This window comes from Seriola dumerili, unplaced genomic scaffold, assembly GCF_002260705.1.
Source record: "Seriola dumerili isolate Sdu_G_001 unplaced genomic scaffold, Sdu_1.0 BDQW01000191.1, whole genome shotgun sequence".
NCBI classification, from domain to species: domain Eukaryota; kingdom Metazoa; phylum Chordata; class Actinopteri; order Carangiformes; family Carangidae; genus Seriola; species Seriola dumerili.
In genome coordinates, this window is record NW_019174446.1 from 843,402 (window position 1) to 857,437 (window position 14,036).

Genomic DNA, 14,036 nt, shown 5'->3' on the forward strand with positions numbered 1-14,036 from the left:
GGAGGAAATGGCTAAAACGGGATACAGGATTGTCCACACCAACAGGTGTAGGAGTCAGGGTTCAGCAATGGTGGCAGTGGAGGAAATTCCTCTGGATGTAGTTGTAGAGGAGCTGTGGCGCCCTCTTGCACCCAATGTTTCTGTTTTGTAATTCTGTTGCTAGCACTGAATCATTATGCTTTCTCAAAATCTCAAATGTCGTTCCACATCCACTGTGCTGTATTTTCTTTATTTTATTTAGTATATGTTGCATATCTAGTCTGACTTGGTGAGGAAGGTTTGATGAATGCTGTCAATTTGTTTACTTGACGCATCATACTTGTTGGAAATGTCTGATGTTGAATCTCTGAGTGATGGATTGCTTGTATTATTTTGAAATACTTATTGTGTGTGTTGTCAGATAACTGAGAAGCATCTTGATTCTGCGCTGGAGTTCCAGATGAGAGTGGAAGCACAGAAAATGAAGTTTCTCCACTCTAGCTGGTCTGCCAGTCGGGTTAGTGCTTGAAAGCGATTAGAGGAACAAGAGAGAAAGATTAGGGAAATTAAAAGTCCCAAAATGTTCAACAATTGTCTGTGGTGTACACACTGGATTCTAATCAATCACCAACTTGTTAGCTTGTGTTAGGTCCATGTCCTTTAGAATGAGCCGCCAGTAAATCACTGAGGCTTAAGTTAGCATGTGTTAAAAGTCTGTAAATCCTTCTTGTTAGTGTTAAAAACCTTCTAGGGAAGGACGTTTCGCCACAGAAGGCTTCATCAGAAGATGCTTGAAGGCCCGGTGACTGTCCCTCTGTGGTCCAACCTGCTGTCTACGAAAGAAGACCTGAGCCAGTGGGAGGCTAGTGTGCTGTTGGGCTCTGAGAAACTGTTTGAGTGTCCTCTCTGTCTGAGGCTCTGGAAAAGGATGGAAATGGAATTATGAAGGTCTGTGTCCCGGGATGCTATTCTATGAATTCTTATAATTGGGATGATAGCTAGCTTTGTCAAGCAACACATGGGTGTCTGTGAGTTTAAAGTAAACTTGGGTAAGTAGTTTTTTGCTGTTATTGTTGATACCTTCAAAATAACTGTTGTCAAATTCAAAAGCATTACATTTTAGACAGATTTCCATACATTTTAGTATTTCAGCATCTGGTCTGTTCCTATCCAGGTGTTTCTGAAAGATGTTTTCCACTGTTTCCAGCCCCACTTCCGTGCTAATGTCCGTATAGAGGCTGTCAATAGTAAACAGAAGAGCGTTAGTGGCAACACCATGGGTCTTTGGTGTGTCTGCTGGAGAAGGGTCCTAGAAAGGAATCTATGTAGAGGGAGATGTAGGTGGCACTGTTGCAGTTGGAGATTACAGTTCTCCTGGGGGAACTGTGTAGGGAACGCTGTTTGTGAATTTTGGGGAGGAGGTGAAATTCTAAGATTGTGTTTCCTTTGTATGATTTACTATAGATTAATAGTATTTGGGTTTGGCTAATTGCCTGTTGGCCTCCATAGAATATTGCTGTTTGTCCATAATTACAATTTTAAACCTTATCTGCCGGTTTAATAATGATATTTGAAAGGTTGTTCTAACACTCAAATTTAAACGGACTTGCACTCATGTATATAAAACTTTTCCCATTCACTCACACATTCATACATCACACACTCATACACTGATGGAACAGCCATCAGGGACAATGTGGGGTTCAGTATCTTACCCAAGGACACTTCGACACACAGACTGGAGGAGCCGGGGATCGAACCACCAACCTTCTAATTATGACGAATTATGGACGACCCACTCTACCTCCTGAGCCACCGCTCACAGATAGAAACACTATCATAGTCAGAAAAAAAGTCTTGAAAGTCTAAAAATTCCACCAAGTGATTAAATATTGTTTTAAATGTATCTTGGGATGGTGACTGTTCAAAATGTTTATGACTATTTTAAAATCATCAATGAATAAGACCAGAGGCCATAGATGTCATCTAAATACCTCAGGTACAATATATGGAAGGTTGACGTTTCCCAGTCGGCTAAATAAGTGTGCATATGACGGGGAATATTTTTGACCCATAGCACAGCCAGAAATCTGTAAATAGCATTTCCCATCAAACTCAAAGTCGTTTTTTAAGGGTTGGTCTCAAGAGCTCGAGGATGATGTGATCGGGGCGAGAAGCATCCTGGGAAAAATTTGTGCTACCGCCTGTAATCCCAGTTCTGTGTTGATGTTTCTGTATAAAGATTCAACATCAGGTGAAAAAACAGAGCCTGTTCCCAAGTGCTCTTGGGATAAAAAGCGGGATAGTTAAAAATAGTTTTAAAAAAAAGTGATATAACTATGCCAAAATTGAAAAATCACTTTAAAAGTCTTTAGTTCAACATGAGCTGAAGACAAACTGAGACACGACACCAGCTGTGCTTCATCAGGTGGAACTGTTTTAAATGTCTTTGAGGTGGGCAGATCCACTGAAACAAACTTTACTACGGACACACATTCACGTTTCATTCAACTTTATCATTAGTAAGACACTCCTTACATCAGCAATACACTTCATATTCAAACAAGACAGGCTTTATATGGACTCACTGTGTACAAATTGTGCAACATTGGATAAGACACAGTCCTACAGTAGTGATATTAAAGAAAAGTGACAGAAAAAATGTCATGGGATGCGGCTTTATTTGTTAGTCTCAGACTAATGTGCAGACATGCACACATACAGCTCTCTCTCTCTCTCTCTCTCTCTCTCACACACACACACACACACACACACACACTCCTGCAGTCTGCATGATCTCCATCTAATTATTATCATTACTATTAGTAGCAGTAATAAGTATAATATACTTTATTTGTTTCTTTTCAATACAAGTAACAAAGTGCTTCACATGAGTCAAATATTAAACATCCATTGATGCAAATCAATGTGAAACATCCCACAATAAAACTGAACTGACTCTGAGAGTCTGGTCCCATCTCCTTTAGTTTACAACCTTGAAATGGCCAGCAGTGAACTACCAGCGGAGCTCAGACTGAGTCCTGGATCACAGGGGGATAAAAGCTCAGACCTGGACTTAAAAGTAATTAAAATAATTTTAAAATCAATCCCTTAAATGAGCGGGCGGCCAGTGGAGAGATGCGATAGTAGTGATGTCAACACATTTTCTGAGTTAGGAGCCGAGCTGCAGCATCTGAACTACCTGTAGGTGGTGGATTGATTTCTGACTGAGACAGGTATACAGGGAGTACAGCAGTCGAGGTGGGAGGAAATAAAAGCATGGGTGAGTTTCTCCAGATCTGCGGCTGAAATAAAAGACTTCACCTCATCTTTATTTCTCAAGTGACGAAAACATGACTGAACAACTGTCTTCCCATGGGGTTCAAAACACAAATCCTGGTCAAAAAGGTAGAGTAGTGTACCGCCAGTAGTGGGGGTAGAAAGAGTACATTGTCTCAGGGGAGCTTTAATGTTCCACAACTACGAGAAGAAGCACTGAATGTGTCGGTTTTTCACTCAAGGAAACAGAAAACTAAAAATCTTAAAATATTGGCAGATTTGTTCCTAAATTGTTGCTGTTAGTTTTCGAAGCCAAAAAAACATAAGAAACCCACGTACTCCCATTCATTTATCCCACATAAATACACACACGCACAGGAAGTCATTTGAAGGTATCACTGGGCTGTGCTTCTCCTCTCATTTGATGGCCTGCCAGATGATGATGATGAGGATGATGAGCACAAGCGACAGCACCATGGCCAGCATGCACATCCTCTTACGGGATTTCCTCTGCACACAACAGACATCATGTCAGAGTAAACACACACAATGGAACCATCCTGCATCAGTGTTTTACGTTACAGTGGTATTAGCTTAACACTGGATGAGGACAGGACATCATATGCAACTTTTACTATTAATCCTCCATTGTGTAACCATATGAAACAATAAAGTTTTAACTGTCAAGAAAAAAATCTAATGATGTCTTTACGTTTATTTTCTCCAGCCCCTCCATCATACCTTGTAATAGGCTGCCTTCTGCAGCTGGACCGCCCCTCTGTCCACATGAACCTCAGCACTCTCCACATTGGCCTCGATGCTGTCTGTTGATTAGAACACGTGAAGCTTCGATGAGAGCACGTGTGCACACACCTAACTGACACGTGTGAACCATCAACTCAGTGCTAACCCGAGTTCCCTCTGACTTACCGATCATGTCTCCCTGGTCATGGATCATCACAGCCAAGTCCTTAAAGATCTGGTTCACATCCGTAATGTCAGCCTGGGGAGGAAGAACAGGAGCAACTGGTGAACAGGTGAACTACATGTGATGGTATCAGTGCTCCTGCTTCTGTAGGTCATCCTGCAGGTTTATACCTCCAGCTGTTTGATGTTCGTCTCTCTCTCCTTGATGATCTCCAGGTCCTCCTCTGTGATGGTGGGCTCCTCAGTTTGGCTCTGACACCAATCATCCTCCCTGCACAATCATACACACAATCATTTCAATACCTGAGTTTGCTTTTTGTTTTTGATACTAACATCAATATTTAGGAGTTTATAGGTCAAATTGCAATATCCTGGTCAATATGAATGTTTTTACATAAATACATTGAATAATAACTTCATAAATATCTCCTCTACTTGGTTATCAAAAAACTGTGACCAGGACATATACAGTACTAACATGTTATCGTCATGGTTAGCCCTGATGGACTGTTTATGTTTGGACTTTTGCTTGACTTCCTGTTTTATTTTGGAATTACTTCCCTTGGGTGTTATTTTACTTCCTGTCTTTGTCCTGTTTCCCTGCTTTGTGATTGCCTGCCCCGCCCTGATGTGTTTCACCTGTGTTCAATCCCCCTTGCCTCCGTTGTGTGTATTTAGTCTCTGTGCTCCCTGCTGTCTGTCAGTTCGTCTGTTATACCTGAGTTTGGATTCGTGATGTTTCCCTGTGTCTCTTACTCCCGTGTTTTTGTTCCACCAACCCCCTTTTTGTGTTGGCTGCATCTGGGTTCAGTTTTTCCCTCAAGCCTGACAGTTATAGTTGTAAAAATTGCCAGTGCTCTCTGATCGACAAACTATGTAGTGGATACACCGTTTCTGAGGGCCATTTTTTGACAGTCTGAAGCGCTTGGTTTAAAGTGCATGGCGCAAGTGCATTTACTACGTTGTCATATCAGCTTTTGCTATTTCAAAAAACGGTCGCTGCGCCAGGCGCATGGTTCAAAAGGGTTGCACTTAGTGTCATGATTATTCATGGGTGTGTTTTGGGCGTGACATGTAATGTCAGGAGGAGGAGCTGGAAAGCGTTGCTGGAGAGAGGGATGTCACTTGCGTTGTTCTTTGCGCCACTTTGCGCCGGGTGTAAGAGTGTAAGATAGGGCCATGAATCACCTCATACCTACCTTTGGCATTTCTGTACTGACATTTCTTATTACTTATTGGCCAGTATATAGCCTATATTTATTTAAGAGGCTAAAAGCTCTGATGGAAATGTTGCAGTATGCCGAGAGCTCTGCACTAACAATACAGTGTGCAGTCACTCGGAGAACGGAAGGGAACATATTGTCTCCTTGCTGTGGCTTTTTTTCACACCCAACTGCACAAAGAACAAAATGTGGACTGAATGGACTGAAGGTAAAATATTTAAAAAAAATATACTGAAGAAACATACTTTTCAAACGTGACCAGCTGTTCATCCACATTTTCTCCGTCTCCCTGTAGACAGTTACAAATAAGTTTAATCAACATCAGCTCACTTTTCCATCATACGTGCATATTTCTTCGAGGTTTGTGTTTAAGAGTTACGTTACAGACTGTAAAGGCTAAACAGTTCTTTCCCTGGTGCTCACCATGACTCTGGATCCAGCTCGAGCTCTGGCCACTGACTCCTTCTCTTTCTCAGCTGCCCTCCGCTGCACCACCTGGAAGTTGTTGAGGGCTGCAGAGAAATCATTCATCAAACGTTCCCTCTGCAGCTTTTGCTGCTTCTGGAAGAAAGAAGACAGGAAAGAAAAAAGACCATCTCAATGTTTTTTTTTTTGTTTTTTTTTAATGTTCTCATGTCACAGACACCCAACTGGACAAATATTAAACCTTTAATTTCCTGAATTTGGCAACAGTGCTGCACAGTACAGAGTAGTAGCAGGAGTGTTTATCAGCAGGGGGAGATGACCTCAGGTTTCCTGAGCTTCTCTGGACGGGGCAAAGTCACAAGGCACAAATACACAAAGACGTTGTTTTTAGGCTGAACCAAAAACCCTTTTCTAACTTTTCTTAATATTTAAAAAGAAATATTTGTTAGGCATTTTTGCAGTTATTTGATAGCAACAGTAAATGACATGAGAGGCAACAATGGCTTTCAGTGGACTTGGAAAAAATCTATTCTTAATTGACATGAAAGTAGAATTCTTAGGTGGGCAGGAAGCCAAAGAATGGAGCTTGGAGCTAGGGACCTCAGGCGAACAGCCCAAGGGCTGAGCAGTGGCGGATCAGACCTCAGGTGGAAAACCTGGAGGCAGGACAAAGGCAGAGCAGGAAACCTCAGGCAGGTCGACCAGGACCCCTGACGCAGGAACAGACAGAACACTGGTGAAGAAAGCCAATTCAGGGTCTGATTTATTGTGTTTGACAGGAGACGCTCGGGGCTGCTGGGCAGCTGAAGCTAGGGGGCGCTGGGTGCGTGAGTCTCTGTGGAGCTTGGATAGCTTGGGGGATCAACATCTCCAAGACCCATGATTCTTTCTTGGGGATTAGCCAGACCGAAGGCTAGCATGCTGACAGCTATCATGATGGAGGCTCGAAGGCCAAAGGCTAGCCAACTGGGAGGCAGGCTGGAGGCTAGCTGACTCAGGAGTAGGCTGCAGGCAAAGTAACCCAAGCCTTATCGCCTGATGAGCACGCAGAAGTTAAGCAGACACTGGAACAAGCTGACAGTAAGCCAACCGGGAGATTGGCTGGTGGCTAGCAGACTGGGAATCAGAGGTGTTCAGAAAGTCCTTAATCTCATCTGGTAGAGAATCTTCCAACCACAGCGTTTTGGACACCTTCCTGCACACCAACCTCTGAGCAGACTCTTTGTAAGTGCTCTTTCCCGCTCACCATACAAGCATATAAAGGCATACGACAATTAATTCAGTTCATCTTCACATGAACTGAATTGAAACACAAAGGACACGCAGAACTGCAACTGAAAATAGGAAAGACGAGGCTATAAATACATTGAGGACTAATTAACTGATGAGCAAAAGGTGACAAAGAAAATTGGCAGGAAAAACACAAAGGCAGGAAGTCTTCTTCTTCTTTGAGGTTTATTGGCGGTTGGCAGACGACCAGCTGGTGCATTACGGCCACCAACTATGAAGCGTGAATCAAAATGTCTAATATTTACAACATAAAAAATAACGACTCATCTTCTCAGATTGGTTTCTCTGAGAGACAGAAATAGGATTCAATAACACTCATTTCTTCAGTTAATTTGTCGAATATCAATCAAATACAAGTTTACTTTGAATCAGATGCCTTCTTAGTGTAGCATAACATGCTCCACTGTTTCTTCTTGCACACAGTAGTGACATCTGCCTGTATTTTGAATAGTGTACTGTTTAGTCCAGTATCTTGATATCATGGTCTCATCCTTCCTGCTCCTTCCTGCTCACGTCAGTTCTCCCACCTTTCCTTCAATTTCTGCTTAATAATGCCCATGATTTCTGTCTTGTTTAAGCCAACTGCCAAATCAAAGTGATTATTTCTTGTGGCCTCCTTTGCAACCTTAACTTCCATTTGATGCCAATATGGGCAATGTGTGTAATATTGTTTAGGTGGTGCGTTTTTCTCTAAGTCTCTAAAACATGTTTTTCCTCGTGGAGCCCGTGCACACCAACACATCGCTCTGCCACTCTGCTGGGCGCTCCCGGTCAGCTTTCCTAACTAGGAGCGCACAGAACATAATGTACTGTGGGTAATATAATGACTGTTCATGAGTACCTCACACAACCCCACGTCAGAAAACCTGAACTATCCCTTTAAAATAAATTTCAATTGATAATTCAGTTCACTTCATTTTCCAAAATGAAAACAGACATGGTCTTAAAAAAAAAATGGGGCTCAAGTTGAAGCCCACAGTTTAACTCTGATGTTAGATGAACAAACACACTGTATCATATGTTAGCTACTATAGTTCACAGCATACATACTATCTTTTTTTTAAAATAGTTTATGGCAGGCCCGACAGCCTTCCCAGAAAATGGAGGCTGTTGTATCAGTAGATAATGCCTATGGTTTCAGAATGAAACGTATGTTCATTTAAAAAACTGATACATCTGAATATATAGTTTGCTTGACATAGTGATAAATGTGTTTAATGACTGACCTGCTCTGACGGAGACAGTGGTGGGGGCAGTGAACCCAGCTCCTTCAGGTGTCTGTTGGTTTCTTTAGCCAGCTGGTTGGTGTTGTGCTGGAGCTGTTGGCTGCAGAGGAGCACAAACACCACTAGGACCACACTTTAAAGGTTTCAGCTGTCACAGGCTGCATCAGATATTGATAATATTACATGGTATACTGTACTTACAGCCTCTCCTGGAGCTCTGAGGTTTCCTGTCTTGCGCCCAGCTGGTGGAGGAGATTCTTGATCTGACCAGCTGCAGAGAAAAAGGAACCACTTCAGTAAACATGAAGTTCTTCTGGGAAATTCATTCATGAGTGGAAGTGTTTATTATTGATGTGGAGTTGAACATGTTTGCAGCTGTGTATGTGTACAGTGCATTCAGAAAGTTTTTTTCATTTTTTCACATATGCTGCATCCTTATGCTAGAAAATTTTTTTTTTTTAAAAACATTTTTTCCCTCATCAACGTACAAGCCCAGCTCTAGGAAGAGTCCAGTTTGTCCCAAATGTCTTCCATTTAAGAACTATGGAGGTCGCTGTGCAGCAGAATTTTTTGTAGCCAGATCTGAGACTCGACACAATCCTGTCTCTGTCTCAGCTGTGAGACCTTATATAGACAGCTGTGCGTCTTTCCACATCATGTCCAATCATTTGAGTTTACCACAGGTGGACCTTAACCAAGGTGTAGAAACATCTCAGATAGGATCAAGAGAAATAGAGGAACCTGAGCTAAATCAGCATGTCCGTATCGTCCTCGATGTCCCCTCGTACACATGTGCATGCGTGTGTTGGACGCAGTAAGAACTCACAGTTTTGGCTGATCATCTGGATGTTGGAACTGCACGCCTGGACCAGGCTGCTGACGTCCCGAGGCTGGGACCAGCTGGTGTTTGTTCTCATATAGGACATCCTGGCTGTAGCCCACTGGCCTGTCAGACTGCTGTGGAACACACACTAACCAAGACCTAAACACAGTTACAACCAGGAGAATAGAGCACATTTAGTTACATCATCAATAAATCATTTTTTCAATTTCAGCAAATTACAGCTTTTTTAATTTTGTCCCACTTATTTATTTTTTTGCTTTGATGGGGTGCTATACACCTGTGGGGTGTTTCTGTTTTTTTGTTTGTTTTTTCCATCATTCTTTCTGCTTTTCAGTTATTTCTTCTCCATCCCCAGACGGCGTGCTTCCCCAACCTGTGCTGGGGAGTGATTGGCCGACTTGCCACTCCCCTGACTTAAAGGTTCATTTAATCATTCTTTTTCATATAAATAAAAGTAAATAAAGAAAGAATATACATTTAAAAAATGCAAAAAGATAAAGGGACAGAGATAAATAATAGCACCTAAGTAGTTTGGTAACTATATAATAGGAACTATGCAGATTGGTCAGTGTATTTGCTTGTTTTTGTTCCTTTACTTTTCTTCTTCCCTTGACTTGAAGTTTGACTCAATAGTCCAGCTCACTGTGCTCTGCAAAAAGCCTCTTGGACCATTTCCCCCATTTTGAATTTTCCTCCTAAACCATTGGTCCAACTTCTACCAGACTTTGTGTAGATCATCACTGGACCAATCGTATCGAAAGTTATATAAAGCTTGTTACAACATTTGTCGTTACAACAGTCAATTGTAACTACTTAGAGGGGAAAGCATTCTCATCAATATCAGTACATCATGTTTCACAGAGCTGATAAGTTGATTATTTGATCAGTCAGCAGTTGAAAATGTATCAACTATTTTGATAATCCATTAATAGTATTAATTAAAAATCCCAAATATGTGCTTCTTCTTCTTGTTTTGCCTTGTCTTACATTATAGTAAAATTTATATCTTAAAACAAAAACAAAAAAAAACTCTCTGAAAAATAATATAAAAACAATGAAATGTAAATTGAGCTTAAGAACAATTCCTGAGTTATATTCCAGCACTTATTATATCAATACATTTCAAATCTTCAATTTTGACAAAAGCTGTGGAAAAACTTTCATCCATTTGAGACAATTTTATCTTCTTTTTTTTCATAAACCTTTCCCAGTTTCTAGAGAGCCTATAGGCCCTAAATTTACCTCAGACACTTAATAAACGAAGAGTTGTTTCATTTCAAATAAAATATGATGGAGTACAGACCCAAAACAACAACAGTATGTGTCACAGCTCTTCTGTGTATTGGTTCCTCTGAACCACTGTGTTAGGAGAAAGACGTAAATTTGCCAGTGATCTTCCCGTGGAAGAGTCTGATACCAAATAGAGAAAAATAGAGACCATGCAGGGAAAGTCAACCCCATGTAGTCACGTGGATTAATCTTCTAACAGACAGTTCGGGAGGGGAAATAAACCGACACAGTGTGCATGCTATTAATACAAGATTAAAACAGTCTTTCATTGACTACTTATATCACAAAAAGCTACTGCCACGCACATAAATGATACAACTGATATGGAATAAACCTTTTATCCACAACCTTTATTCAGCGTTAATAACAAGTCATGTGTCTCGTACGTTAATTTCAGCCTAGATATTCGCAGTAGTCTCTAACAGACTATCAACTCTCTATTGGTTTATACACGTTTTAACAACGTTCACAGGAGGTCTCTTACTTTGCAGTGAAACCGACGTCGACAGCGTCTGTTGTTCGAAATGCCTCAGATAAATATTTCTGTATCAGAATTAGCAAACCCAACCCGTGCGTGACGTCACGCGTTCGGATCACTAATCCGACGGCAGCTTTGACGCCGCGTTCACTGTCAATAGGAAAAGTGGGTAAAAACGAGCGTTGTGAGATAATAGCTTACTAATAACCGTAATGTTAGAATTTACCCTACAATGAGGCAAAACTATACAATACTATTTTTACCGGTTCTGAATGCAGCATGCACTCAGTAGTCCTGTGACGCCTCGGAGTTAATTTTGATAGACTTGAGGTCTATTTTTCCGTCGTTCTTACCTTATCCTGAACCTAACCTTTTCCCTTTCCCTCAATGTTTACCATGACGCATTTATGACCAGACAATAGTTTCAACTCCATGACATAATTTGGAGATCCTAGAGCCTACCACTGTGCTATGGAGATATCAAAAATTCAAGAATCAAAAATGTCCATGAAAACATGAAACGTTGGCTCAGTGTAACAGGCCTGTTTCTCCTCAGGGAATAATCCCGTGACTGTCCCATGACTTTCCCACTGACTCTAATAAACAAGTGTAAATGCAGCAGTGTGAATGTGAGGCCCTGCATCTGTCAACAGACAAAAGTCAATGTAAACCAATGGAAAGAGTATGAAAAATATAGTTATAAAAGGAATGGAGCATCCATTACCTGCAGGGACGAGGAACAGAGATATCGAGGTCATGACTCTAAGTCAATTGGGCTACAGTTGAAGTTTCAGGACAACGCAGGGGTAACATCCCTATGTGTGCAGCTACAGGAGAGAGTGGGGTCATACACATGAACCAATAATCCTGCTATTCTTTTATTGTTTCTTGATGGGCTTGGAGAGCTGTTGATTGTAGGAGAAGCTATTTCAGATAGCAAAATAAATTATGCTAGATTTCTTCTGGGCCAGTATACACCTGGTTCCACAGCCCATACTGTATACATATATATATATATATACACATTGATTATTATGAGCTTTGATTCTTGTTTTTCTACTGTACATTTTAGGCAATTCTTGTCTGTTTACATTCTTTTTATACTTATAGCACTAACAACTTACACTAAGGAGGAATGGAAGGCTGCAGGAAGAATACTGGCCCAGGGATTTCTGAACCAGGCGTGCTTTCAAATGCACCTCACCCAAACATTTACCACAGCTCTTTGCTATGTGAGTCAGTGGGAGAGAGCTCATAACACTGCTTTGCTGCAGAGACCTTGACAACGATGGGCAGGATGAGTTGTGAGATCAACAACTTAACCTTAAAGAAGCATTCATTCAAATAGCACACAATGTGATGATTCAGCGACCGAAGAATGGTCTCGATAACATGTCAATAGACAACCTTAACCACATCAGCAAAAATATAGATTGTAACTGTCTAAGAGATAGGGTTCATTGATTTTCAGTATTTTATATGTTTCATATGGTTTCATGGTAAATTCTTGATCATCTAGGTTCATACAGTCGATAAAAAGGATTAAAAATGCAACAAATATGATGTTAAAAAAGGGTAACACTGATAAAAGGTTTGTCTAAAATATACCAGTTTGAAATCCTTTTTGGTTGGAAAAGGAAATGCCCTTCACGTAAGTCTTTGTTTGGAGAGTAACAAGTCACATGACCAGTTTAGTGAAGGGCATGACCATGGCATTGTGGGTCAGAGCACTGGGTCAGAATTCCTTTCTCTATTTTATTTACTGGCGCTTATAAACCGGTTCATGGATGTATTAGTGCACCTGCTGGACCGGAATACTACATTTAATACATCGATTCAATTCAAATTAATTCAGTTCAATCATTCTGTACATCTATTGGATCGGTACAATTCAAATGAACTGGAAACAGCTCACATCAGCTCATTTCCATTAATTAGATCGTTGATATCAATTTAAAATTTCTATTCAACTCAAGTAACTACATATATTACATTCATTGCTACTGCTACTGTTCCTCCAATTATATCTATCACATCAACTACATCACTAACACAAAATACAAAATGACACAAACATGATACCAAATAAGTCAAATCATGACAAATCAAAGAGATTTTTCAGCAGTTTGTCTCTTGAATCCTGAGCTGACGTCACAGATACTCATCATCACCAGGACAGATATTCTTCTGGGGGATTTCAAGGTTCCTCCGATTCCTTGCTGGAGTGGTAATCTGAATCTGTGTCTCAGGGTAATGGGGTTTCTGGAGACAAGTAAAGGGTTTCATCATCAGAGTCCTCCCCGCTGGTCTGGATCTGGATCTGGACCTGGTCCGTGGTGCGGCCCTCAGCGTGGCCGCCGTGCATCCTGACCAGGAAGAAAACAACGTGGTCGTCAGTGGAGTGAAACAGACTGTGTCCCTGCAGATCTGAATCAGATCAGCGTGTTTTATTTTCTCAGGAGTGGATTTCTGCTGCTCCACTCTTCGGCCTGTCGCCACGGGAGCGATATCGGTGTGCAATGCATGCACCTCTCCATGCACAAATTTACTGCATCATTGGTTTAGCAAGAAAAGCACACTGAAAACAATTGTGAATCTTATAAGGATCATAACGCAGCAACAGTATCAATCTGTCCCTGTCCCTTGAATTGTAAAAATTTTTTTATTAAAGTTCAACAGTGTTTCCATTATTTCCCTTTATCATTTTTAATGACATGAACACAAGAAAACATTGAGATGATCTGAAACTTCACCTTGTCATTTCCTGCCCTTCCTCCCCCATTTCCTCCAGGTCTTTCTTCAACACGTGGTTAATGAGCGCCACGCCAATCAGTCTCAAGTTTGAAGGTAGTTTCCCAGTCATGAACTTCAATGACGTGGCTTGCTACCATGAACAGCACTCCAACTGGCATGCAGCTGGAAAGGAAGTGATGTAATGAGTTAATGGAGAGCAGCTTTATGTAAAAACTTACCTAAAAACAGTGTTGTCAGATTACCATTACATTACACTACATGTCCAAATGGGAAACTCTTACATTTGTCTCATTGCAGAAAATAGAAGAAATCCAATGTGA

The 14,036-nt window shown here is 41.0% G+C and overlaps 1 protein-coding gene across 1 annotated transcript; it reads right to left on the reverse strand.

The window, feature by feature from the left end:
- Positions 1 to 2,485: 2,485 nt before the first annotated feature.
- LOC111227782 (syntaxin-12-like) lies at positions 2,486 to 11,047 on the reverse strand. The gene is made up of 10 exons (XM_022753489.1): positions 10,969 to 11,047; positions 9,177 to 9,332; positions 8,552 to 8,621; positions 8,351 to 8,450; positions 5,832 to 5,969; positions 5,654 to 5,697; positions 4,357 to 4,456; positions 4,189 to 4,261; positions 4,000 to 4,082; positions 2,486 to 3,768 (listed from the first exon to the last, which is right to left on the reverse strand). The coding sequence occupies exons 2-10, from the start codon at positions 9,274 to 9,276 to the stop codon at positions 3,676 to 3,678; spliced, it is 801 nt and encodes a 266-aa protein (XP_022609210.1). The 5' UTR covers positions 9,277 to 9,332; positions 10,969 to 11,047; the 3' UTR covers positions 2,486 to 3,675.
- Positions 11,048 to 14,036: the final 2,989 nt, after the last annotated feature.

Bases quoted from the DNA above. Each gene is read 5' to 3' on its own strand.
- LOC111227782 (XM_022753489.1), bottom strand. From the start codon at position 9,276: ATGTCCTATATGAGAACAAACACCAGCTGGTCCCAGCCTCGGGACGTC. The intron at 4,083-4,188 runs GTAAGTCAGAGG...TCTAATCAACAG, and splicing joins TGACCAGGGAGACATGATCG to ACAGCATCGAGGCCAATGTG. The intron at 3,769-3,999 runs GTATGATGGAGG...TGTTGTGTGCAG, and splicing joins AGAAGGCAGCCTATTACAAG to AGGAAATCCCGTAAGAGGAT.